Source organism: Grampus griseus, assembly GCF_964374135.1.
Source record: "Grampus griseus genome assembly, chromosome: 9".
NCBI lineage: Eukaryota > Metazoa > Chordata > Mammalia > Artiodactyla > Delphinidae > Grampus > Grampus griseus.
Window position 1 is genome coordinate 75605126 of NC_139003.1, and position 25063 is coordinate 75630188.

At 41.2% G+C, this 25063-nt stretch overlaps 1 protein-coding gene across 2 annotated transcripts in view; it reads left to right on the forward strand.

Moving 5' to 3' along the window:
• Nucleotides 1–1796: 1796 nt before the first annotated feature.
• Nucleotides 1797–25063, forward strand: part of ABCB1 (ATP binding cassette subfamily B member 1) — a 106031-nt gene continuing 82764 nt past the window's right edge. For both annotated transcript variants that reach the window (XM_082662564.1, XM_082662565.1), the window contains exons 1-4: nucleotides 1797–1921; nucleotides 2483–2556; nucleotides 7858–7918; nucleotides 17004–17175. In XM_082662564.1, the coding sequence (XP_082518690.1) occupies nucleotides 2489–2556; nucleotides 7858–7918; nucleotides 17004–17175 (301 nt within the window). In that variant the 5' untranslated portion in view covers nucleotides 1797–1921; nucleotides 2483–2488. The remainder of the gene's footprint in view (nucleotides 1922–2482; nucleotides 2557–7857; nucleotides 7919–17003; nucleotides 17176–25063) is intronic.

Here is a 25063-nt window from a genome sequence, read left to right on the forward strand (position 1 = left end):
GCCATTTGCAGCAACATGGATGGACCTAGAGATTATCATACTAAGTGAAGTAAGTCAGACAAAGACAAATGTCATATCACTTTTATGTAGAGTCTAAAAAAATGATACAAGTGAACTTCTTTACAAAACAGAAATAGACTCACAGACATAGAAAACAAACTTATAGTTACCAAGGGGGAAGGGGGGAGAGATAAACTAGGAGTTTGGGATTAACATACACACTGTTATATATAAACTAAACAATGAAGACCTACTGTATAGCACAGGGAGGTATATTCTACATCTTGTAATAACCTATAATGGAAAAGAATCTGAAAAAGAATATATATATATAACTGTAACGGAATCACTTTACTGTACACCTGAAACTAACACAACATTGTAAATCAACTATACTTGAATTAAAAAAAAATCCTGCATTGTTTTAGGGAGGATTTAGGGGGCATTTATTTTCAAGGGTACAAAATATATAACAAGATCACATAAACTAAAGGTGGGACAAGGTAAAACAGAACTGGAAACAAAGAGCAGAGGCATGAATCAGATTAAAAACACGTGGGAGAAAGAGGAACTCTTCATACATTTGCCCCAGGTGGAACACAGGGTTAGTGTTACACCTTTAAATAGTTGGGCCAATGCTGTACACATATATATACAATTAGAACACAGAGAAAATGAGTGGCTTGTTAGAGGGTCTAATTAACAGTTGGTAAAGAAAGAAACCTTATCGCATGGCTAAGAAAAAAAAATCAAGGCAAGGAAAATCTAGAATAAAGGATGGAAAGAAAATTATGGCTTTGAAGTATGAGTTAGTTAAAGTGCAGAAAATACACTATGCAGTAAAAAATAAAGGGATTTTCGTCTTTTACACTTTTGCACCGAGCTGAGAGTAACTGCTGTAACTTGGAGACCGCAGACAAAAAGTTACAACATCCATTTCCCCTGGGTTGATAAGTATGTAAAGCTCCGATGTGAGTTAACGCTGCTTTATGAATTTGAATTGTGAAGATTGCACTTTTCAACAACTTGAGGAAAAGAGAGGACCAGAAAAAAACTGTAAATGGTAACAGTAAATATGGAATTAAATTACCACTAACGTAATATGCTAAAATACACGAAACTTTAAGAATCCGAATTAAAATATAAGAGTTTTAAAACGCCTTGAGAAAAACATGGGCATTCCCCTGATGGCTACAATCCGAAAAGATTACATTCTTTTAATTACATTTCCACCCTGAAATGTCCGTTTCGACTTATATGATTTTTTAAAAAATGTCTTCCTACTTCTTTCTATTTCTCTTCAAATAAAACATGAACAGATACACCTTAGAAACTGTCTAACATACTGAAGAAAGACCTGCAGAAAAATTTCACCTGGCCTTTTTAAAGGTGCTGCTTGGAAGGGAATTTTAACTCGTTTTAACTACAGAATGGGCAGTAGTATCTACTCGAGCCACCAGGAGCGAATTGTATATTCACATTTATATCTATCTACACATACTTCGGTGGATATGAAGACTTGTTTGGAATTGTACAGACAGGACCCTATGAATGTGCAAGTCCTTGATGAGTCAGCTGATAAGTGTTCCTCTACTCGTCCTTTTGCTGAGGGGCAACAGAAGCGAGGACATTCCTCTAGCAATTCCAACCAGTTTCGTAACTTGCCGAGCAATCTGCGTTCAATCGAGCGGTCCCGAGCGGGTCCGGCTGATTGGCTGGGGAGCGGAGCACTAGGGTGTGGTCTGCGCGCTCCCTCCTTGCTCCCTTAGCCACCGGAAGCCCGTGCGCATTCGCGTAGCGGCTCCTTTAGGCTCGGCGGCGGCGGGTGTTGCTCGCATCCGGCGTCGCGACTTTCCGCCGGAGTCTGAGTCTCTTCTTCCAAGATTCACGTCTTAGTGGACGTTCCAAGAGAAAGCCCGAGGTAGGGAAGCGCGAGGCTGGGGACTAGAGGGAGACGGTTCGCGGGAAGGGTGCGCTCTCCAATTTCTTGAGCTTGGTCCCTGTGGGAAGAGGGCTTCGGAGGAGAGGGAGGGGGAGATTCCACTTGGCAAGTCCAAGGGGACCAAGTGAGGTGAGACTTATTCTCAGTCGGGGAGCTCCTGGGGCACCCCAGCCCCTAGTTTTCGGTGCTAGCCACGCGTCCTGGAGTTTGCTGCCCAGAGCCCGCAGAGACAGCGCGGTGTCGGAAGCCGGGCTCCGAGCCTGCGGGCTGGTGGACGGCGAGGCGAACCACCTGTAGGCAGAGCCGCAGTGGAGGCGGGCGAAGTCCGGGCCGCGCCGCACCCCTGCAACTCTGCTCGCCTGCGGAGGCTGGATGCTGGGCGCGGAGGCAAGTTTCTGCGGGGACCATCGCGCCTGCGAGCGGCTGGAGCATCAGGGCGAGCGCTCCGCCCTTCCGTTCCTCGCGCGGGACTCAAGTTCAGCCTCACCTCTGCCTTCCGCGGATCTTGCGTTTGGCTAATCCGTTGTGGTTTCTCCTCAGGTCGCGATGGATCTTGAAGAAGGCCGCAGTGGAAGTGCAGGGGGGGAGAACTTCTTGAAAAAGGACAAGAAAAGGTAGTCTGTTTCATTTTCAAACTTTACATGGCTTGAGAGATTTGGGAAATTTGTTTCTAGCCTTCAGCACTGAAATAAATGATCAGCTGCTGCTGCTGCTGCTGCTGTTTATCTTAAATGCAAGCAGCTGCAGAAGTTCGCTGGCTGAGTTGAGCACAGCGTTTGCATGGTGAGCTTCTACCTCAGCTTTCTGGTCCCATACAGGCCAGTGCTCATTTTCTTTTCGGTGTTTTATAACCTGCTTTACAAGTGATGTTGGTCGCCGACGAGCCTGAACCATGTGCTTCTTGTGTTCTGCTTTGTGGTCCTTCGTTCCTTCTGGTAAAACAGTCACATAAACATTGCATGTGTGTGGCATGGCAGATGGGACAGAAGGCCACAACTGCATTTAAGCATTTTTTAATTTTAAGGCAATGAATAGCTGACCCTTGTAGAAGAAATTGTGAGAGGAGTGTACTACCAAAGAAGTTACTAGAATGGTGTGAAATTATCCTGATTATATATAGAGTTGGTACTGTAACCACATAGGGAAGATAACTATCTTAAGTGAATTTTGATCACAGTGCAGTGTCTGTACATGAAATTTAAAATTTTGCTCAATAAGCTTTTTGTTAGTAATAAATTGTAAAATAAAACAATTTAGTAAATATATTAATATTACTAGAAACCAAGCTTTTCAGTGTAAAAGAAAAGGAATACAAATGTGGTCATTAAATAAGCTTTTTAAAAACAATGTTAAATTTGAATTAGAAACTTCAGTGTGATTTCATCATTTTTTTAAATAGTTCAGTTTCTGTCCACTGAAAGGAATAGTGGCAAATTGCACACTTAGTGTCAGATCTTGGTTTCTCAATATCGTTCATTACAAAAAGAATCTGCGCCCCATAGAGAAAGGGCTAATACCAATTGAGTCTGAGCCTGGAGTAGCTTTGTAGTACCTGAAAACAGTTAGTGGAGTTCAGGGCGGTTGTCAAAAAGGACACAGGTGCTGGCTTGAAGAGGCTTCCACTAGCCGAATCTGGGACAGTTTGAGCGTCAAAAAGAATAATGACTGTACTCGACTGTGAAATACTGAATAAATGAATTCTTAATAAAATTATGAGAGGAGGAGGAAAACTAAGGGTGAGACAAGTAGAGAGAGAGAGAGAGAGAAACTTCTTTACAGAAAAATGCCAGCTATCATATTGAAACCTGCATTGTTACAATTGATTCGGGCAAGGATTGTTAATGGATCCTAAAGCACTCAGAGAAAGGCTGAATCTAAGAATTAGCCACAATTCTTAATTGGAAAAAGGAAAGTGTGGTTTTCCAGTGGAGAGATTTTGCAGTTAGGAACCTTAACCAAATGATCAGACCTGGCCTGGCTCATGGTGGAATAGACTTTAGTAACACGGCACCACCACGAAGTAGGTTTGCAAATCATTCAGTGAATCCAATCAAGCTTCCAGACTAATGCTGTCCAATAGAAATATAATGTGAACCACATTTGTAATTATTAAGTTTCTAATAGCAACATTTAAAAAGTAAAAAGAAACAGGTGAAATTAACTTTGAAAATGTATTTTAGGGATCCAAGTATATACAAAATATTATCATTTATACATGTAAACAGAATTACTAACAAGAGGGTTTACATTCTCTTTGTCATACTAAGTCCTCAAATCTGGGTATTTCATACTTACTGCACGTCTCAGTTTGGACTAAGTCTGAAACAGCCATATCCAAGATGTGGGACATTTTATAAGACATCTGTTTTTGTTCCTATAAAAAGTCAATGTTTGGCGGGGGTAGGTGGGGAGGAGGACTTCTAGATTTAAAAGAGAGACTAAAGAGACAATACCACCAAATGTGATGTGTGAGCCTTTATTACATCAGTTCCAAAAGAGGAAAAACCTATAGAAAACATTCTTGGAAATTTTCAATGTGGATTGGATATGAGATGGTATCAAATTGCTGTTAATTTTATTATATGTGATCATGGTAGGAAAATGTATGACATGCCATGATGTTTGCAGCTTACTTTCAAATAGTTCAGCAAAATTTTAACAGTTATAATATATATTTTGTTATGCAGATAAAGAAAATATGGTCAAAATGTTCACAGTTGTTGAATCTAGGTGAATTTTTTATGGGTAGTCTTATTACTGTTCTTTAGATTTTTTTTGTTTATTTGAAAACTTGCATAATAAAAAACTCCCAAATAAACAAAAAGAAAATAGATTACAAAGAGTGGAAGGTAGATATTTCCCGTTTTGTTTTTGACTTTTAAACTTGGTATCTTAAACAACTACGTATTTTTGACACAAACACTTAGGGATATTGGAGTAAGAAGTATTAAGGGTATGTGGAAGGAAATGATAGACATTTGACAGGTTGGTGGTTTCCAGAGGTGGAGGAAAGGGGGGCAAAATGGGTGAAGGGAGTCAAAAGGTACAAGTTTCCAGTTATAATATAAGTCATGGGGACGTAATGTACAGCGTGGCAACTATAGTTAATAATACTATATTGCATATTTGAAAGTTGCTAAGAGAGAAAATCTTAAAAGTTCTCATCACAAGGAAAAATATTCTATGACTCTGTATGATGACAGATGTTAACTAGACTTAACTGTGGCGATCATTTCACAATATATGCAAATATCAAATCATTCAGATTTGATACAGATCATACAGATTTAGGTGAACTGTGCAAGTAGAACCTGGAAGACTGCTGAACCAGTTAAGTCTTGCAGTGCACACTTTATAATTCAGGCATAACACACCAGACAATTTGTACACCTGAAACTAATACAATGTTGTATGTCAGTTATACCTCCACTTTTGAAAAAGATGTTCAATAAATATTTGTGGGACATTTATTTATATTCTTCAAAAAATAGAGTCCATATTTTGAAAAACAGAAAAAAGATTCGTTTGAGCCTGCACATACCTTCATTTTATTGCTGATTCTTATCATGGCCTATAGACTTTTTTTTTGAAACTAGAAATTTTTTTTTTTTTTTTTTTTTTGCCGTACGCGGGCCTCTCACCGTTGTGGCCTCTCCCGCTGTGGAGCACAGGCTCCGGACGCGCAGGCTCAGCGGCCATGGCTCACGGGCCCAGCCGCTCCACGGCATGTGGGATCCTCCCGGAGCAGGGCACGAACCCGTGTCCCCTGCATCGGCAGGCGGACTCTCAACCACTGCGCCACCAGGGAAGCCCTAGAAATTGTTTTTTTTGGTTAAGTAGCTCTTAGTAAATTGTGCTCACCATTACTGATTTTAATCTGTTCTTAATAAAAGTATATATTTAGATATATATATAGTCTATTGAGTTTTGAGCAGTTTTATTGAGATATAATTGACCTACAACACCATGTAAGTTTAAAGTGTACAACGTATGGTTTGGCTTATAAATATTGTGAAATATTACCACAACAAGTTTTGCTAACGTCCATCATCTCATATAGATAAAAGAAAAATTTTTTCTTATTGTGATGAGAACGTTTAGGATCTACTCAACTTTTATATATATGTGTATATATATATCATATAGCAGTGTTAACTGTAATCATCTTCTTGTACATTACATCTCCAGTACTTCTTTATTTTATAACTGGAAGTTTGTACCTTTGGACCAGCTGCCTCTCATCCCCTCTCCCCCCTCTAATAACCATAAATCTTATTTCTTTTTCTGTGAGTTTTTTTTTAAACTATATTTGAAATTATAAAGAAGCACGTGGCTTTGCTAATAGGTATAATGCTTGGGTAGTAGTACCATTTGGCATATTTGTATTTGTTAAGATTCTTTATTAAAATGAGGCTTGATAAGCGACTTTTGCCATTTGTCAGCACTGTGTTTGAGCGGATGGGGATAAATGAGTCTTCTAGGAGGGATGAGAGTCAGTTTATATGTGCATTTCCTTGCAATGCAGCGTCTCAGAATTCTGAGGTTGCACCAGATAGCCTGGTGTTTGGGAGTTAGACTTTGCAGTTTCAATCTTGGCCTTGTTCTAGCTGTGTGACCTTGGACAAATTAGTTAACTCTTCTCACCTGCAGTTCTCTTGTCTTTAAAGGAAGGACAAAAATGTGCCTGCCTCACAGAGATTAAGATTAAATGAGCTCCTGTATGGGAAGTGTTTACTTAGCCAGTGTCTGGAACATTATAAATTCTTCAGAGTAGCTGCAGTTTTAGAGAATGAAAAAATAAATAAAAAGCTTAGAGCTAAAACTCAATTATGTATGACTATTTTTTTTCCTCTCATCCTGATTCCAGGGATACTGAAACCACACCTTTACTGGGAATAGGGTGGAATCAAATCTGAAGAGTTATGTTTGTGTATTTTGTGTGTTTTTATGTCCCTCGAACCTCACTCCAAAGCCAAATATGGGGTAGACGCTGGATTCTTTTTTCTTTAGAAGTTGCTTCAACTCTTTGACTTTGCTTAGCTAAAGAACAAAGATGCATTTACTTTTTGAACTGGAAGAGCTGTGTAAAAATAATGTAATTCTTCCCTGAAATAGTCTTTCTTTTATAAATATGAAAATGTAGATGCGGAGGCTAGTTTTGGTTGGTTTGCTTTCACATGCTAGGTGGCAGTTACATAGAATAGAAAACTAGTTACAGAGTTTTGAATCTGCGCTCAAAATACTTGACCTTCCTGTCTCTGCCTGAGGACTGCTTTTGTGCAGTTTACAAACCATCTTTTTTGGTGGCAGGTTTTCTAGGTTGCGTTTATTGCCTTAATGGTCCATTCAGGGCTCCAGACATCTTTTCAGAATTAGATTTACTCAAGGCAAGTGATTTAATTACCTTTCTCAGGGTAATTTATGCCCTGCATCTGTTTGCCGCTCCTCTCCACTAGGTAAAGGGAATGATTAAGGATAATATCCAGGTAGATAGACTAGCTCTCTGCTGCTAGAATTACTCAGGTGATAATTAAGGGGATTAACTCTGGAGAGCATGAATGATTTTCTAATTAGAAGAAAAACCGGAAGCTCTCCTTTTTTAGTATTATTTTTTCTCATTGCAAAAGTCTTGTGTCTCTGTGTATTCACCATAGAAAATTAGGAAATACCAAAGGCACAAGGAAGAAAATATTTTGGTAGAAATCTCAACACCCAGTGATAACCGCATGTATAGATTTCTAAGGTATATGTAAACATACTTAAACTTCATAAATGGGATCGTATTATAACCTGTTTTTTTAATAACATTGTAGACATGTTTCTTTGTCCTATTTGTTATTAAATATAAGCTCTATGTTAATTGGGTAATTAAAGATTTATATAGTTTTTAAAGTTTTATGTAATTCTATTGCTAGGTTTTTCAGTAAAAAAGATGAGAAGAAAGAAAAGAAACCAACTGTCAGTACTTTTGCAGTGGTGAGTTTGAATGTATTCACTATTCAAAGTGCTTTGGAAATTTGACTTCTCCTGATCTAGAAATGAGGTATTTCATCTGGTATAATACTTTCTTGGACAGAAATTTGTTTGTATTTGTTAATGGAGAGGTAAAATGAATTCGTTTAATTTAGTTTGTTTTCAGGGGAATGCCAGTCATAACTTGCTGTGTACCATGAGCCTCCAGACTCACCCTTCCTAGCCTGGATTTCAGTATTCTCCTAGTTAGTTATGTCGCCAGTGATATGTTACCTATGCAAGCACTTCTCCCAGTGATGGTCTCAGCCATCTAGACAGAGGAAACCAGCCACGTGAAGTGTGGATCGAAGAAAGAACGGGGTGCCCTGTCTACAAGGGCCGTAATCCTGGCAGGTTTGCGGTCAAAGTCCCAGACACTCATATAATAGAAGTTAGCAATGGATTATTTATTACTATGACTTAGTACCTGGCATTATTCTTCTGTGCTGAATAACTGAAAATCTGGAATTTGAAAACCTTACTATAATTAATTATCTTATTTTCTGGTTTCACGGAATATAATTAATTCTTTATCTTATTTTCTGGTTTCACAGTAGCTGCTTAGAAGCTTTTCTTTAATCAGATTTGGATTGAGACAGGCTGGTTGATGATCTCTCTCTACCTGGATCCTTTTTTTTTTCCCCCTGAGAATGCAGATGTAGGTGAACTGTGCAAGTAGAACCTGGAAGGCTGCTGAACCAATTAAGTCTTGTAGTGCACACTTTATAATTCAGGCGTAACACACCAGACAATTTTAAAATGTGTGTGTGTGGGGGTGGTAATCCATCTTGTAAAATGAATATTAGTAAATTGAACAAGAAAATGCTTATAGGCAGGAAAAAAGTGTTGCCTTTTACACCGAGCACTCTGGTTATCTTATAAGAACTTCATCTTCCTGCACTGCAGTTGCTCTTGCTGAAGTTCCACCTTTGAGTCTGTTTCCACTCTCTTTGGAATTTTGGGGAAATGAGGCTATGCACTTGGGTCATTCTCAGAAGGACTACTTGAATAATCAAGTGACAGTTTTTATTTGTTTTAGAGTTCATTCTTATATTCTTGTACTAAAAGAAGCTTTGATGTTAAAATAGGGTTTATTGCCAAGACTTAATTTCCGTTCTATCCTTTGGAGACCAAAATATTTCTGTCTTTTGTAATTTTGTTTTACAAGTAACTTAAATTGAAAAAATCAGTCTTATGTTTTAGAAAACTTAACAGACCTAATATATAGAAGTAATACTATCAATACAATTGTGCCCACAAAAGAATAAACATCTGGAGTTTGAAGGCTAATAATTATAACATAAATACAGCTCTTTATGCCATGTGTTGCACTAAGTACTTCCTATATGAACGCATTTAATCTTTACAACTCCCTTGAAGATAGATACTATTATTATTCTAATTTTACAGATAGAGAAAGTGAGGTGAGACTTACTAACTTGCCCAGGAATCCTCAGCAGGGCCAAGATTCAGACCTAGGAAATTCATGTTGTAAATCACAGCGCTCAGGATGGCATAGAAGGAATATGTTCTAAGTCTTTTGAGGAAAAGCTGTACTATTTAAGTGGCGCTTTCTCATGCCTTTTTCTTGAAGAGCTGACATAGTTAACTGTGAACTTGTGTATAAAACGCATATAGACAGGGACATATTAAGAACATTTAACAGTAAAATGCTGATGCTGTTGGCATTGCTGATGCATAAAAATTTCCAGCTAAGACAAAAACTGATATGTGTTGGGGGTTTCCAAGAACCCCAGGTTTGATGATTCACTTGGAGGACTCACAGGACTCGGCATATTGCCGTATTCGTGGCTAAGATTTACAGCAAAATCGGCAATGGGCAAAGGAAAGAGGGAGAGGTCCAAGAGAAGCCCCCAATGTCTTGTCCCAATGGAGTCACCTTTATTCCCCCAGCAATGAGCTGTGACAACACGTGTGAAATGCTGTCTGTCAAGAGAGCTCATTAGAGACTCAGTGCCCAAGGGTTTTTGACTGGGGGCTGATCACATAGGCGCAGCGTGTACCAAAATTCCAGACTCGCAGAAGGAAGGCAGACCTTCAGCATAAAGCACATTGTTTGTACAAATAGTTTGGCCACTTTTGTCAGTTAGGGTGATGGTTACTCTCCCCAAAATCCAAATTCTAGATGCCAGCCAAGGGCTAACCTTGAATGCAGTCTCAGGCTTGCAGCGTTCACTGTTTTCTGTACACCATCCCTGTTAACTTTTTTCTAGTAGAAGACTTTTTGGCAGTCTTGAGAAAATGATGAAAAAGAGGTAAGGAATAGATTCAGATTTTTCTACTGGCCTTTATTTTATTTCTGTCAGGCTTTGTTTCAACGTTTACAGAAATACAAAATAAAATCTAAAACAAGTGAGGAAACGGGACAACTGGAAATTGGGGCGGGAGCGATACAAGTTGGGCTACACTTCTTACACAAAGCGCTCCTTAAAGGTTAAACACCCTTGCTACAGATTCAGCTCTGATCTTTCCACTTTATGTATCTTATTGAAACATTAATTTTTTTTCTAAATAGAGAATAGGTGGCAATGTTAAGTGCTTCCTCTGTGCCAGGCATCTGTTAAGCACCCATGTGTATTATTTAACTTCATCCTCACAGTGACCCTGTGATGTAGGAACTTGTGTTATTCTGATGGTCCAGATGATGAAACAGACTCAAGAGAGGTTTAAGCAATGTATTCAGTCACACAGTCACATAGCTAGTAAGGGGAAAGGCCCAGAATTTTGCCAAGATCTGCTTACTCTACGTCCAGAGCTTTTAACAACGTTAATCCTTTATGATAGTATATGGTTGGTTAACATTTTATTTCTCTGGAATTGAAGGGTTCTTTGTTGATGCTGTTGTTTTCCGGCCACTTGGTCATTCTTCACTGGAGACTTTACCACCTTGTTCAGTGTCTCCCTCTCCACCCGTGATACTCCTACTATCTTGGGTGACTTCTATGGTGTTATAAGGATAACCACTCTTTGACCTTCACAGCGGCAGTAATTTTTCCCTCCCCTTTATTCCAGCCACCCTCTCACATCCTGCACTTTGCTGTTGCTTGAAACTGTTCTACCTCCAAAGTACCATTTTGAAGCAGCCAGACTGAATTAGCCAGCCATCTCCTCTCTCTTCAATCTGCTTACTGTTTTCCTTGGACCTTGAGTCCCCTGACCCATCAGTTTCCCAATCAGCCCCTTCCTGTTTCCATTCCCTTTCTTTTTTTTTTTTCTTTTTGGTACGCGGGCCCCTCACTGTTGTGGCCTCTCCCGCTGCGGAGCGCAGGCTCAGCGGCCATGGCTCATGGGCCCAGCCGCTCCGCGGCACGTGGGATCTTCCCGGACCGGGGCACAAACCTGTGTCCCTGCATCGGCAGGCGGACTCTCAACCACTGCGCCACCAGGGAAGCCCCCATTCCCTTTCTTATCAGCTTAGAGCAATGGTCATCACTTTAGTGATACTCTTGCCCGAACTATAAACTTCCTTTCACCTGTCACTTGTCATGCCCAGCCCAGGCAAAATCAGCCATCTGCTTTCTTGGTGCCTGAACCCCGACGTCTGATTGGTGCTGGAGAAAAATCTCACGATAGGCTGTATCCCACACAGCAACCCTATTCCTTCTCTTCTCGCTGAGTATGTTAAAACTCTATTCAGATTTCCCACTTCTCCCCACCTAACCCCAACTCTTGGTGGATGACCTCTTTTTTTATTTCACAAACCAAATGGAAGCCACCTGAAAGAAGTTCCTCAGCTCTTCTCTCCCAGTCTAACAAACATACCTGTACCTGGATCAGTTGCTTCTTCCTTCCCTCCTATTGTAACAGGAAGCATTTGGTTCTTAAATCTAATCACCCACTTGAACACTGTATTTTGGCTTCTATATCCTCTGCCTTCTCAAGGACCTTACGTTATTATTATTACTATCCTTTCTCTTCTGTATCCTCAATCTCTCCCTCTGAACTGGATCTTTCCAATTGGTATTTACAGGTCACCTGTCTTTAATGTCACTAATGCCCTCCTTAAAGCCATCTCCTCTAGCTTCACAAATAGGAGCTGCCTTTGCTCTCTGTTTCACTTCCAAATCACTTCTTAACGTATTATAATTTGGCTTCTCCAACACTCACCAAATGCAGTGGACAGTCTGTCCCGACCTTTAAGTAGCACCTGACCCTGTGTACCGTATTCATTCCTCTTGTTTGCATCTGTGATGCCACAGTCTGCTCCTTTTCCTCCCAGTTCTTCGGTTCTTTTCTTGTGTCATCTTTGCCTGTGAATTTAGAGTTCTCAACCCCTAATCCCAGGGGCCAGTGATAGTGTTGGCAGCTCTCTAGTTTCACGTGACCGCTTCCAAATTGTTTTCATGCAAAACTCCATCCCTGTTTGAGTTTGGTTCTGGACAATTATAATATCTTCTATCCATTTTCAGTGATACCCTCTACTGATTTCTAGTTACTTTTGCTCCTCCATTGAGGACCTTGTCGTTTGATTGCTTCTACTTCGTTCGCCTATGCTCTCATCATTCTTCTATTTTGGTAACCTTATTAATGCCTCCTAAGCTCCACATTCTTTGACCTCTTCAGTTCCAACAACCTTCATCCCTTCCTTCCTTTAGTAAATGACACTGTGGACAAAGACCTTTGGTTTATCATCCGGGTGGACTCCCACCTCTAACGCTGTAAACTCAAATGGATGTCTTCCACCCCCGCTTGTGATCCTTCTTGCTTGGCCATTGTTCCTTATTATCCATTTTTCGACATTGCGTATTCATTTTCTATTGCTGTCGGAACAAAATACCTCTAACTTAGTGGCTTAAAACAACACAAATGTATTGTCTTATAGTTCTGGGGCCCAAAGTCTCACTGGGCTAGTCAAGGTGCCAGCAGGGCTGGTTTCTTCCGGAGGCTCTAAGAGAGAATCTGTTTCCTTCCTTGTTCAGCTTCTACAGGCTTCCTGCCTTCTTGGACTCGTGGCCCCCTCCTTGCTTCACTCCACCCTCTTGCTTAGCATTTCTCCTACTACTGACTGTGATCCCCCTGGCTCCCTCTGATAAGGACCCTTATGATGACATTGGGCCCACTTGGGTAATCCAGGATAGTTTGCTCATCTCAGTATCCTTCATGTCTGCGGAGTCATTTTTGCCACGTGAGGACACATATTCACAGGTCCCTGGGGATAGGACGTGCATGTGCTTGGAAGCCGGAGCATTTTTCTGCCCTCCTATACCTGGTCAAGACTTCACTCTCTCAACCACTGTCTTACCTCCTAGTCGCTCTCCTCCATGTTTGCGCTTCTAAAACTTATTCTACCCACAATAGCCACATCAGATCACCTCCGTTCCATCCTTCAAACCCTCGAATGCCTTTCCTTTATGCTTAGGTGGGAAGTTGACAGTAAAACCAAACTTCCTCCTCTGGCTATAAGATACCCTCCATAATCTGACCTCTGTCTCATCTCTTATTTCACGGCAGGCAGATCTCCTTCACCCTCTTCTTGCCACAGTGGTAATTATGTTTGGTCCTTGAAACACTCTGAGCTTGTATTCATCCCAGGACCTTTGCATTTGTTCTTTCTGCCTGGAACCTCTGTCCCCAGATTATCACATGACTTTTTCCTTCCTGTCACTGAGGACTGAGCTCAGATGTTGCCTTTTCATAGAGACTTTCCCCGCCCAGCCAGTCTGAGCCCGCTGGTGCTTCCTGTCACTGTGGCACACCACCCTGTGTGATATGTCTTCTGAGTACTTAACCACTGTCTGATTTCTTGTTTATGTTTGTCTTCTTTCTGAATCTAAGCTCCATGAGGGCAGGTGGTTTTGTGTGATTCCTTCCTTGCTGTGCTCCAAGTGCCTAGAACCGTGCCTGGAACTTTAATAGGTACTTAGATATTGAATGAATGTTGAATGTGTCTATTCCCTCTTGTACTGTTTGCATACTAGTAAAATGTAATGTAAGTTTTATGAGGACAGGTAGCTTGTCTTACTCAAGCTACCTGTCCTCATAAAGCTTGTCTTACTAGGTACTTGTGCCAGTACCTAGAACCAAGCTTGATCCGTATTTGGTGCTTAATAAATATCTTTTTTTTTTTTTTTTTTTTTTTGCGATACGCAAAAAAAAAAAGGCCCCATTGTGGCCTCTCCCGTTGAGGAGCACAGGCTCCGGACGCGCAGGCTCAGCGGCCATGGCTCATGGGCCCAGCCGCTCCGCAGCATGTGGGATCTTCCCGGACCGGGGCACGAACCCATGTGCCCTGCATCGGCAGGCGGACTCTCAACAACTGCGCCACCAGGGAAGCCCCTCCAAATTGTTCTTAATCCCACTCATTATTTCTTGCTAGATGATCTTGTCCACGCCCATGACTTCTGCTACATACGCTAGTGTCACAAAAGTACTCCTCAAACTGAATTTTCTCCTCGTATGCCCTGGATGGGCATGAAACAGGACCAAATGAGATTCCTCTGCCCCTTCTCTGTCCCCTTCCCCCCATATCTTTGCCTATTCTGGTTTGCCTTGTCTCAGTGAAGGGTACTTCTTTGTCAGTTAGCTTCTTCCTGCTGCTTCTATACCTCGCACCCCAAGCTTGGGAGACCCCAGTCTTCTCTGGGCACAGTGTGATCGTTCTTGCCTCAACTTAGCGTCCTCTCTGGTTGGAATGCCTTCCTCCTTGCTTTTAAGCCCTTGCTAAACTGCTAAAGCTGGGAGGAAGCATCACCTCTATGAAGCTTTTCCACAAAGGAGGCAACGACCCATTCGCTCAGTTTTGTATCTGCCCTACACTGTATATACCATGCTGTCAAGGCATGCAGAATAGATATTGAATATACTTTTTTTTGCTTTGCCTCCATCCTTTAAACACTCTGGAAGCAGGAGTTGTAACTTTGGTATTTATTTCTGGCTTTTTTCGGTCATTGAGCAGGCATTTAGTAAATATTTATATTCATGGCCTGCTTGCTTTTATTATAATAGCCAGTGTTAGTTTTCGAGGTAAAATGTCCTTGGGGTTGGTGATGAGGGGAAATCCTTGTGTATCAACCATCTTCTCTTCCTCTACTGAGGAATTTGATACTTTGTCCATTTTATAGTCTCTGATAGAAGATACTAGATACTAAATGGTTTCTGCTCATCTCTAACTCCTTTCTTTTCTTTCCTTAGGTGGATGAATGCTTAGTTAAGACAAAGTAAATAGTGGCAAAATTTAGCCTGTGTTTCAATGAAATACGAAAAAAAGGCAAAACATGTTCTCCCTTAAAGGTTTTAATTTGTAAATAGGATGTTTTTAGATTATGGAAAATACGTCATTAATTTAAGCTCATTTGATTACAAATCCTTCTTTCTTTCCTTCCTTCCTTCCTCCCACCGCCCCCTTCCTTCCCTCTCTTCTTTCTTTCAATTTGCCTGCAGTTAAAGAGATTATGCACATCTGTACTGGTCTCTGGGAAGCATGCATCTAACTCATTCCTTTCCTCTTCCTTCTTACTATGGAGACCTAATTACATTAACATCATTTCACATTTGTGCTAATGCTGTTAGGCAGCAGATCTTTGACCCAAGCCACTTTTTTAAAGCCACAACACATGTTTCCTCAATGGTGATTTTTCTGGGTTGAAAAATCTTGAGCTGAAAAGTCGCTTCCATTCTTGGAAATCAGAGTCACAAATGCTGCCTTTCTGTTATTGTGTCATTATAGATTTTTGTAATTTCCCAGAATGTCCTATGCTTCTCATGAAACCCGCATATGTAAGAGAAGAAGGCAGATGAAATCTGGCATGTTCAAGGTGGTATGGCTGTAAATTGGTGCAGCCACTATGGAAAACAGTATGGAGGTTCCTCGAAAAACTACAAATAGAACCACTATATGATTCAGTAATTCCACTATTGGGTATAGATCCAAAGAAAAGAAAAACACTAATTTGAAAAGATATATGCATCCCAGTATTCTTAATAACATTATTTACAATTGCCAAGATATGGAAGCAAACTAAGTGTCCGTCAACAGATGGATAGATAAAGATGTGGTACACACACACACACAGTGGAATACTACTCAGTCATAAAAAAGAATGAAAAGTTGCCATTTGCAACAACATGGATGGATCTAGAGTGTACTATGCTTAGTGAAATAAGTCAGACCTGAGAAAGACAGATACTGGATGTTATCACTCATGTGGACTCTAAAATATACAACAAATAAATATACCAAACCAAAAACCGACTCACAGATACAGAAATCAAACTGGTGTTATCAGTGGGGAGAGGGAAGGTAGGAGGGACGAGATAGGGGTAGGGGATTAAAGAGGTACAAACTACTGTGTATAAAATAAGTAAGCTACAAGGATGTATTGTACAAACACAGGGAATATAGCCAATATTTTATAATAAGTTTAAATAGAGTATAATCCATAAAATTGTTGAAGCACTGTTGCACACCTGAAACTAATATATTGTAAATCAACTAAACTTCAATTTAAAAAAGAAGACAGACTGAGTCCAATATAAAGAAGAAGATCAGAACTCAAAAAAAGAAACAAATGCCTATTTCTTTTCTTTTCTTTTTTTAAATTACCTCAATACATTTATTTTTATTTATTTATCTATTTATTTATTTATTTTTGGCTGCATTGGGTCTTCATTGCTGTGCGTGGGCTTTTCTCTAGTTGCAGCGAGCGGGGGCTACTCTTTGTTGCAGTGCATAGGCTTCTCATTGCAGTGGCTTCTCTTGTTGCAGAGCATGGGCTCTAGGCGTGTGGGCTTCAGTAGTTGTGGCACGCAGGCTCAGTAGTTGTGGCGCACAGGCTTAGTCGCTCCGTGGCTTGTGGGATCTTCCCGGACCAGGGCTTGAACCCGTGTCCCCTGCATTGGCAGGCGGATTCTTAACCACTGTGCCACCAGGGAAGTCCCAAATGCCTATTTCTAATTAGGTTATCAGACCAAGGTGGTCGCAGTAGTAGTCTGAGAACTGTTTAGATTTCAGATATATTTGGAAAGTAGAGCTAATCATCCATGAAATTGTGCTAATTGTTCCTCTTCTCTGTGTTTTCTCATTTTTTAGTTTCGCTATTCGAATTGGCTTGATAAGTTGTATATGGTGTTGGGGACTGTGGCCGCCATCATCCACGGAGCCGGACTCCCCCTCATGATGCTGGTTTTTGGAGACATGACGGATAGCTTTGCAAATGCAGGAAATTTAGGAAACCTGACTATTTCACAACTAACTAATGGAAGTAAGTATTGTTTGCTGTACTGATTTTGTTGGAATCTTTGCAGAAATATCATTCGCTCAGAATGAAGTTTGTGGAGCCCTTACTAAATATGCACTAGTGTGTTCAGTGCCGTGGAGGGGTCTGAGCTATAGTTCATATTTGTAATGAATCCCAGAAGATAATATTCACAAGCATTAGAGTATACAGTGGAAGTGCTGGTAGAGATATGTAGAAAAAGAGAGAGCTCTGTGAAGTCAGAAATATCCCAGGTAGTTTCAGGAAGAGGTATAGGAGCCTAATCTGGACTTTGAATGATAACTAGGAATCAGTTGTGAGATTCTCTGACATATTAGACGTGGGTATAAGAGACAGGAGTTTAAGATGATTCAGTAGTTTTTAGCTGGATAAACTGGATGCAGCTATCATCAGTTGAAATGAGGAAGATGGAGGGGAGAGTATTTTGGCAGTAAACACCAGAAATTTAATTTTGGACATTGCCACAGGTTAGGCTCTTTGTTTTTTTAAAAGCCATTTATTTATTTATTTGGTTGCACCAGGTCTTAGTTGTAGCTTGTGGACTCCTTAGTTGTGGCTTACAAGCTCCTTAGTTGTGGCATGTGAACTCTTAGTTGCGGCATGCATGTGGGATCTAGTTCCCTGACCAGGGATCGAACCCAGGCCCCCTGCCTTGGGAGCTTGGAGTCTTACCCACTGCGCCACTGGGGAAGTCCCAGGTTAGACTCCTTGGAAACATGAAAATGGAGAAATGGGGACAAGAGAAGGTGTGTGTGTGTGTGTGTGTGTGTGTGTGTGTTTTAGAATGAGAGAAATAACAGCTTGTTTGTATGCTAATGGAAATGATCCAAAAGAGAGGAGAAAGTGATGCTCTGTGAGAAAGGAAAGAAATTTGAGTGATATCCTTGAGAAAGGATGGAATCTTATGCTCAAGATGGAATACTTGCTTGAGGTAGGAGCACAAATAGCTCACCCACAATAACGGGTGGGAAGAGAGAGTATTTGAGTGTCAATGCCCAAAGGTGGGTAGACGAGGACATGAGAATTTGTGGAACTTTTCTTCTGATAACTTCAGTTTTTTCAGTCAAATAAAAAGTAAGACATTTGGCTGAAAAAGAAAGGAGATGGAAAACAAGTTTATGGGGATTCCCTGGCAGTCCAGTGGTTAGGACTCTGTGCTCTCACTGCTGAGGGCCTGGGTTTGATTCCTGGCTGGGGAACTAAAATTCCATAAGCCTTGTGGCATGGCCAAAAGAAAAAATTAAAACAAGTTTCTTAGGAGAGTGAGAAAGTGAATGGAATAGGGTGTCACGCACACACACTTTCACACTCTCGAACTTGATTGAGGAGGGACTGGTTGATAGCTGTGAGCTCCCAAGTCACCTTTGGTCAAGCATACCCGAAGACTTGCAGCCTGTTGTGCAGTCCAGGGGTAGAAACCTTGATAAGGCCTGTTTGAGAACACACGGGAGAATAAAGTGATGTAGCTTTTGCATAAGTCTCTGATGAACACTCTGAATCCTTTCCCCCAGAATATATGCATGCCAATTTATAGGCATGCCAACTGGGGGTGTTTATGGATCCTCTGATACCTGTCTGTGGATCCGGGGAACTCTTTTTTGTGATTCTGAAGAGCACATTGTTTACCCTGAGGCGGGACTGCTTCAGTTCTGTGAAGACAGGTAATGAATTGGGCCAGAAAATTTTATAGTATGTTTGAGCTCTGTAAAATTCTTACGCATTTATCATGCCCCTTCATGGCATTCAAAGGGATCTGGCAAAAGATGTTGTTCTACGTTTGGACTGGCACCTTTCTTTCATACCGTTCACCAAAAGGAAGCACTTGGTGCTCTCTGAGTCCATTGGTTCCCAGGCATGCTATAATTTAGCAATACTCTTTGGAGTTGGTTCTCTCACTACTTTTCAGGGCTCTGTGGCAGCTCAGCTGACTTTATATGTACATCTGTGCCCATTCTTATCCTACCCACTTTTTATGAAATCCAGACACACACATTGATCTAACTGTGGGAGGTGTTCTACTTATTATGCTGTGCACCTGCATGCATTCCATGGAGGGCCAGCTGCTGAACTCAGCTGTGTTTATCAGGAAATATTGGGCTATTAACACAGCTGTTGAAAATTGGCCCAGTCTGGGAAGAGTAGACAATTACATGGCTGCCTGAAGCTAGCAGAGCTGAACTTGGATGGGCCAGAGTAGACTCACTTGTGCTGTGTGGATTGGTCTTCTTCAAAATGTATTTTCTATTTTTTAATTTAAATTTTTTTTTTTTTTTTTGCGGTACGCGGGCCTCTCACTGTTGTGGCCTCTCCTGTTGTGGAGCACAGGCTCTGGACGCACAGGCTCAGCGGCCATGGCTCATGGGCCCAGCCGCTCCGCGGCATGTGGGATCTTCCTGGACCGGGGCACGAACCCGTGTCCCCTGCATTGGCAGGCGGACTCTCAACCACTGCGCCACCAGGGAAGCCCCTAAAATTTTTTTTATACAGTGTTTCATGATTACTTTCTATTTCCAGTTATTACAAAATACTGGCTATATTCCCCGTGTTGTACAATACATCCCTGACCCTGTCTTACACCCAGTAGTTTGTATCTCCCACTCCTCCACCCCTATATTGCTCCCACACACACTGGTAACCACTAGTTAGTTCTCTGTATCTGTGAGTCTGCTTCTCTTTTATTATATTTACTAGTTTGTTGTGGTTTTATTTATTTATTTATTTAATTTATTTTTGACTGTGTTGGGTCTTCGTTGCTGTGCGCGGGCTTTCTCTAGTTGTGGCTAGCGGGGGGGGCTACTCTTCATTGCAGTGCGCGGGCTTCTCGTTGTGGTGGCTTCTCTTGTTGTGGAGCACGGGCTCTAGGTGCTCGGGCTTCACTAGTTGCAGCATGCGGGCTCAGTAGTTGCGGCTCGCGGGCTCTAGAGCACGGGCTCAGTAGTCATGGCGAACAGGCTTAGTCGCTCTGTGGCACGTGGGATCTTCCCAGACTAGGGCTCGAACCCGTGTCTCCTGCATCGGCAGGCGGATTCTTAACCACTGCGCCACCAAGGAAAGCCCTGTTGTGTTTTTTAGGTTCCACGTATAAGTGATAATATCATACAATATTTGTCTTTCTTTGTCTGAGATTTCACTTATCGTAATGCCCTCCAAGTCCATGCATGTTGCTGCCAGTGCCAAAAGTTTGTTCTTTTCTGTAGCTGAGTAGTATTCTATTGTATATATGTACCACATCTTCTTTATTTATCTGTCAGTGGGCACTTAGGTTGCTTCCATATCTTGGCAGTTGCAAATAATGCTGCTGTGAACATTGGGGTGCATGTCTGACTAGTCTTTTCTTTTTAAAAAAAACCAAGTGTGTTAACATATACATACATTATATCTCCATCACCCAGATGTTAATTGGCCTTTACTCTCATAAGAAAATAATTGATCTCTTTAAGTAGAAGTACTGACGATTACTATGTCTTGGTGTTTGTTACCTGGTCCACCTTTAGACATGTGAGATGGGCAGTAACCTGTCTTAGTTACCCAACAGCATACGTCAGTTCTCAGAACGGTCCAGCTGTGGAGACTAGCTCCTCCTAGGCCTCTGCATTAGCTCGTAAGCTGGTGGTTTGGACTGCATCTTCATAGATGTCCAGATCATAGGGTTTCCAACGGGGGGAGTAGTTGACGTTGCATTCCTTGCCAATCCTTCCCATTCAGCTCCCTCTTCCAATCTTGGGAAAATTTAGAGAAGTATTTGGAAGTTTTGTCTCTGTCTGTGTCACCTTCTTGAGAGGCACTGTATTCAGTGGTTAAAGTGCAGGCTCTGGAGTTGGACTGCCTGCGACTGAAACCCCACCTTTGCCCCACTTTTTAGTTAGGTTTGGGGAATTTTTTCATACTTTAATTTCTCATCTTCAAAAAAAGGTTGGATAACAATAGAACCTCCTTCATAGAATGGTTGTGAAAATTCAGTGGATTCCTCATTGAAGGCTCATGGAAGAGAATTTAGTCATAAAAAAGTACTCAATGTTAATTATTGTTATTATTATCAACAGGAAACTCATACTTCCATGTTCCTCACAAATGAACCTTCATAACCTGCAGTGATGATATGGTTCCTTATCTCATTTCATCTTTATAGAGCTCTGTGATACTACCTCAGTTTTCATATTTGTTGAAAGGCATACTGCAAATCACTCAGTACCTGTTATAGATGTGAATTATCCCTTTCAGCAGCATTTCCTTAGGAACTATGGACTGCTAGGCAGGCCTATCGCGGAAGGCAACGGTCCTCAAACTATGGCCCGTGGGCAATATCTGGCCTCTTGCCTCTTTTTATGCCACTTGTGAGCTTAGAATGATTTTTACGTTTTTAAATCACTGGGAAAAATTAAAAGAAGAATATATTTGTGACACATAAAAATGATATGAAGTTGAAATTTCAGTGTCTATACATAAAGTTTTAATGGAACACAGCCATGCCCATTCATTTGAGTATGATCTGTGGCTACTTTCACAACACAGTGGTGCAGTAGAGTTGTTGTGACAGAGACCATATGGTCCACAAAGCCTAAAATATCATCTGATCCTTTACAGGAAAGGGTTGCCAATCTCTGAGGCAGGGTATTGAGTAGGGGGTTATTATCTTCGATCAGTCCACCAGTGAATATGTATTAAAGCATTCTGTGAGCCAGCCATGGTATGTGTCCTAAGTTTTCATTCCCATCCCCCAAGAAATTTAGCATAATGGGCGGAATGGACAAGGGAGCCAACAAATGCAGTTGGATATGATTAGTGCTATGATACAGAGATACACAAACTACTTGGGAAGGAGAGGATGGGTGTCTGGCTCCATCTAGGAATCATGGCAGGCTTCCAAGAGGAGGTGATAACCAAGTTTGGTCAGATGGTACCTCTCTCATGCACAAAATAGACATGTTCTATGTGACAAGTGAAACCATTTAAAAACAAATATTAAAAAATACAGTTAATACCCTTCTCTCACCACCATTCCTGATTGCCACTCCCCTGTATATCCTTCTGTGTCTTTTCAAGGCTCCATGCTATCTCTGTTGTAATTTTTACCCTAGAACACTCAGTATCTTGTCATAAATGTGTTTGTAGATTCAGACTTCCAAATGTCCTGAAAGCTGCCTGGGTGAGGGGAGTAGATAGCAAAGGTTTTGATGCTGGTCCTGGAGCCGAGGGCAAATGAGCTCTCTGATGCTTCTGGTGGGAGGGCCAGCCTACTGGGGCCTCAGACACTCTCAGACCTTTCTTCTTGCCCTTCCCTGGGTAGAACCTCATGACCTCTCTGTGGGGTAGGCTAGGTACCAGAGCCTCCTTGTTGGACAGGAAGTATTCCTTGCTTCAGGAGACTTAGATTTGCTAAGGCTCTCGAAAGCCTCAGAGTTTTACACTAAACATAGGATTTAACTAGACAGTTTGAAAAACTTTTTGAGCAAGCAGATCCTTTTTTTTTTTTTTTTTTTTTTTTTTTGCGGTACGCGGGCCTCTCACTGTGTGGCCTCTCCCGTTGCGGAGCAACAGGCTCCGGACGCGCAGGCTCAGCGGCCATGGCTCATGGGCCCAGCTGCTCCGCAGCATGTGGGGTCTTCCCGGACCGGGGCACAAACCCATGTCCCCGGCATCGGCAGGCGGACTCTCAACCACTGCGCCACCAGGGAAGCCCCAGGCAGATCCTTTTATGCTGCTGTAATAGACCCCTCAAAGGCTTTCTCTTCTCCCAATGCCTTTCTCTGTTTATCAGACAGTGGCCTTCATTCTGTTCTTTTTGTTGTGGATCTGATTTCCCGACATCCTACTCCCTTTTATCTCTATCTTGTTAGGTTTTGCCTTTGCCTTAAAATCTCTGATGACTTGGGCCTTGCGAAGTCATCTGTGTGAACAGAACTCAACCACTGCTGAAATTCTGTAGTGTTCTGTGAATTCTCATCTTCCTCATGAGACTATTCACTGCCTGCACATGAGCCTGGATAAAGGTGCTTGTGATTTTAGACACGTTGTGTTAAAGGTGACAAGTTGCGTACAAGTGTAAATGATATCCAGGCAGTTTAAGAAATGAGACTGAATCTTGGCATAAAGAATTGGACTAGAGATTTGACAACATTTGAGTTGAAGGAATGATAAATCTCCTGGGATAGGATATGGGGAAAAGTAAAAGGAATGGGGAGTTCTAAGCCTTGAGGAAGACTCAATTTTTAGCAGTAACTAAAGCCAATTTTTATTGAGCACTTAATACGTGCTGGGCACTGTTCTTAGTGCTTTACATATATTAACTCCTTTATTTCTTTCATGGACGTGAGGTTGATACTATTATTATCTATACGTTACAGATGAGGAAACCAGGGCCCAGAGGGTTGAGTATATTTAAGTTGCCTGAGGTCATAGAGTTAGTAATTAGTCAGTATTTGAACGCATGCAGACCAGTCCCAAGTCCATGCACTGAAGAAGACAGAGGGACACCCAGAAAGGAAGACAGTGAGGATTATGTGTTAATCGAGAAATGAAAGTACGTGAGGGAGATCTGCCGTGTCTCACTGTGGGTAACACCCAGAAGTACTCTTCACATAAACTCTTCATTATTTATTGTCTCTAATGGTTCAGTCGATGGTACATCCACATGAATGGCTTCTCTCTTTCTCCATAACTATATCATGGTTGGTTCTGTTTAACCTCCTACCAGATTGTGGGCTGAGGAATGGAACAAATGAGATACTCAAATTCTAGTACAAGTTAATAATTCAGAGAAAAAGGGGAAATGTGGAAATATATTTATAACTTATATAAGTAATATAAATATAAAAAAAGTAATATCTATATTTTGCTGCTTAAACTATGAGCATATAAATCATATGCAGATCTTGAATATGTGTTTCAAGACTTTGGTGTTGTAAACAGAAAACGTTGCCGTCTCTGTCCTCAAGGCTAGCATTATGAGTATTCTCCAGACTAGAATGTTAGTTAATACTTCAGTTCTAAGTACTTCATAAAAATTTCTGTGATGGATGTTTTCTTTTCATTTGCTCAAGGCTTTCCTCTGCTGCTAACCATTTCATGGGAAAAATTCTGAGAGATAAATTTCTGGAAAATTGAGTACCAAATAATGACAGAATATTTAGAAGTATAGTGTTTTGTGTGGCAGCTTATTTATTTAATTATTTTTAAAATTATTGATTTCTTTCTTTGGCTGCCCCAGGTCTTAGTTGTGGCACGTGGGATCTTTGTTGCTGCGTGCGGGATCTTTAGTTGCCGCACGTGGGATCTTTAGTTGTGGTGTGCAGGATCTTTTAGTTGTGACATGCAGGCTCTTAGTTGCGGCATGCATGTGGAATCTAGTTCCCTGGCCAGGGATTGAACCCTCGGCCCCCTGCATTGGGAGTGTGGAGTCTTAACCATCAGGGAAGTCCCAGTGTGGTAGTTTATTTTTAAGTCTGAGTTAAAACTTAAAATATGACTAGTTTTTCTGGAATAGTAGTAGTAGTGTAGTATGGTCAGATTTTTTTTGTTTTTTTTGGTTAGTATTGGGGAAATGTTTCTTCGAGCCAAAAAGTAGATTAGTTAGAATGTACTCTCTACAATATATTATAAAAGTCAGCAAAAAAAAAAATGAAGATAGACAACACCTGACCCATTATAGGTGCTTAAGAAGTGCGATGAATAAATGAAAGACGGAATCACAGAATTCTGTAGGTGAAAAAGAGCCTAGAAAATTATCTGGCCCAAACCCATAATTTGATAGATGTAGAAACCAATGCTCAGGAAGTTGAGACAAAGTGACCAGAATGGAATTGCTTGTTCGTGGACAGAGCTGAGTTCCTGGGTCAGGAATCCTGCCTTTTATTCTGGTATTTTTCCCACTCTA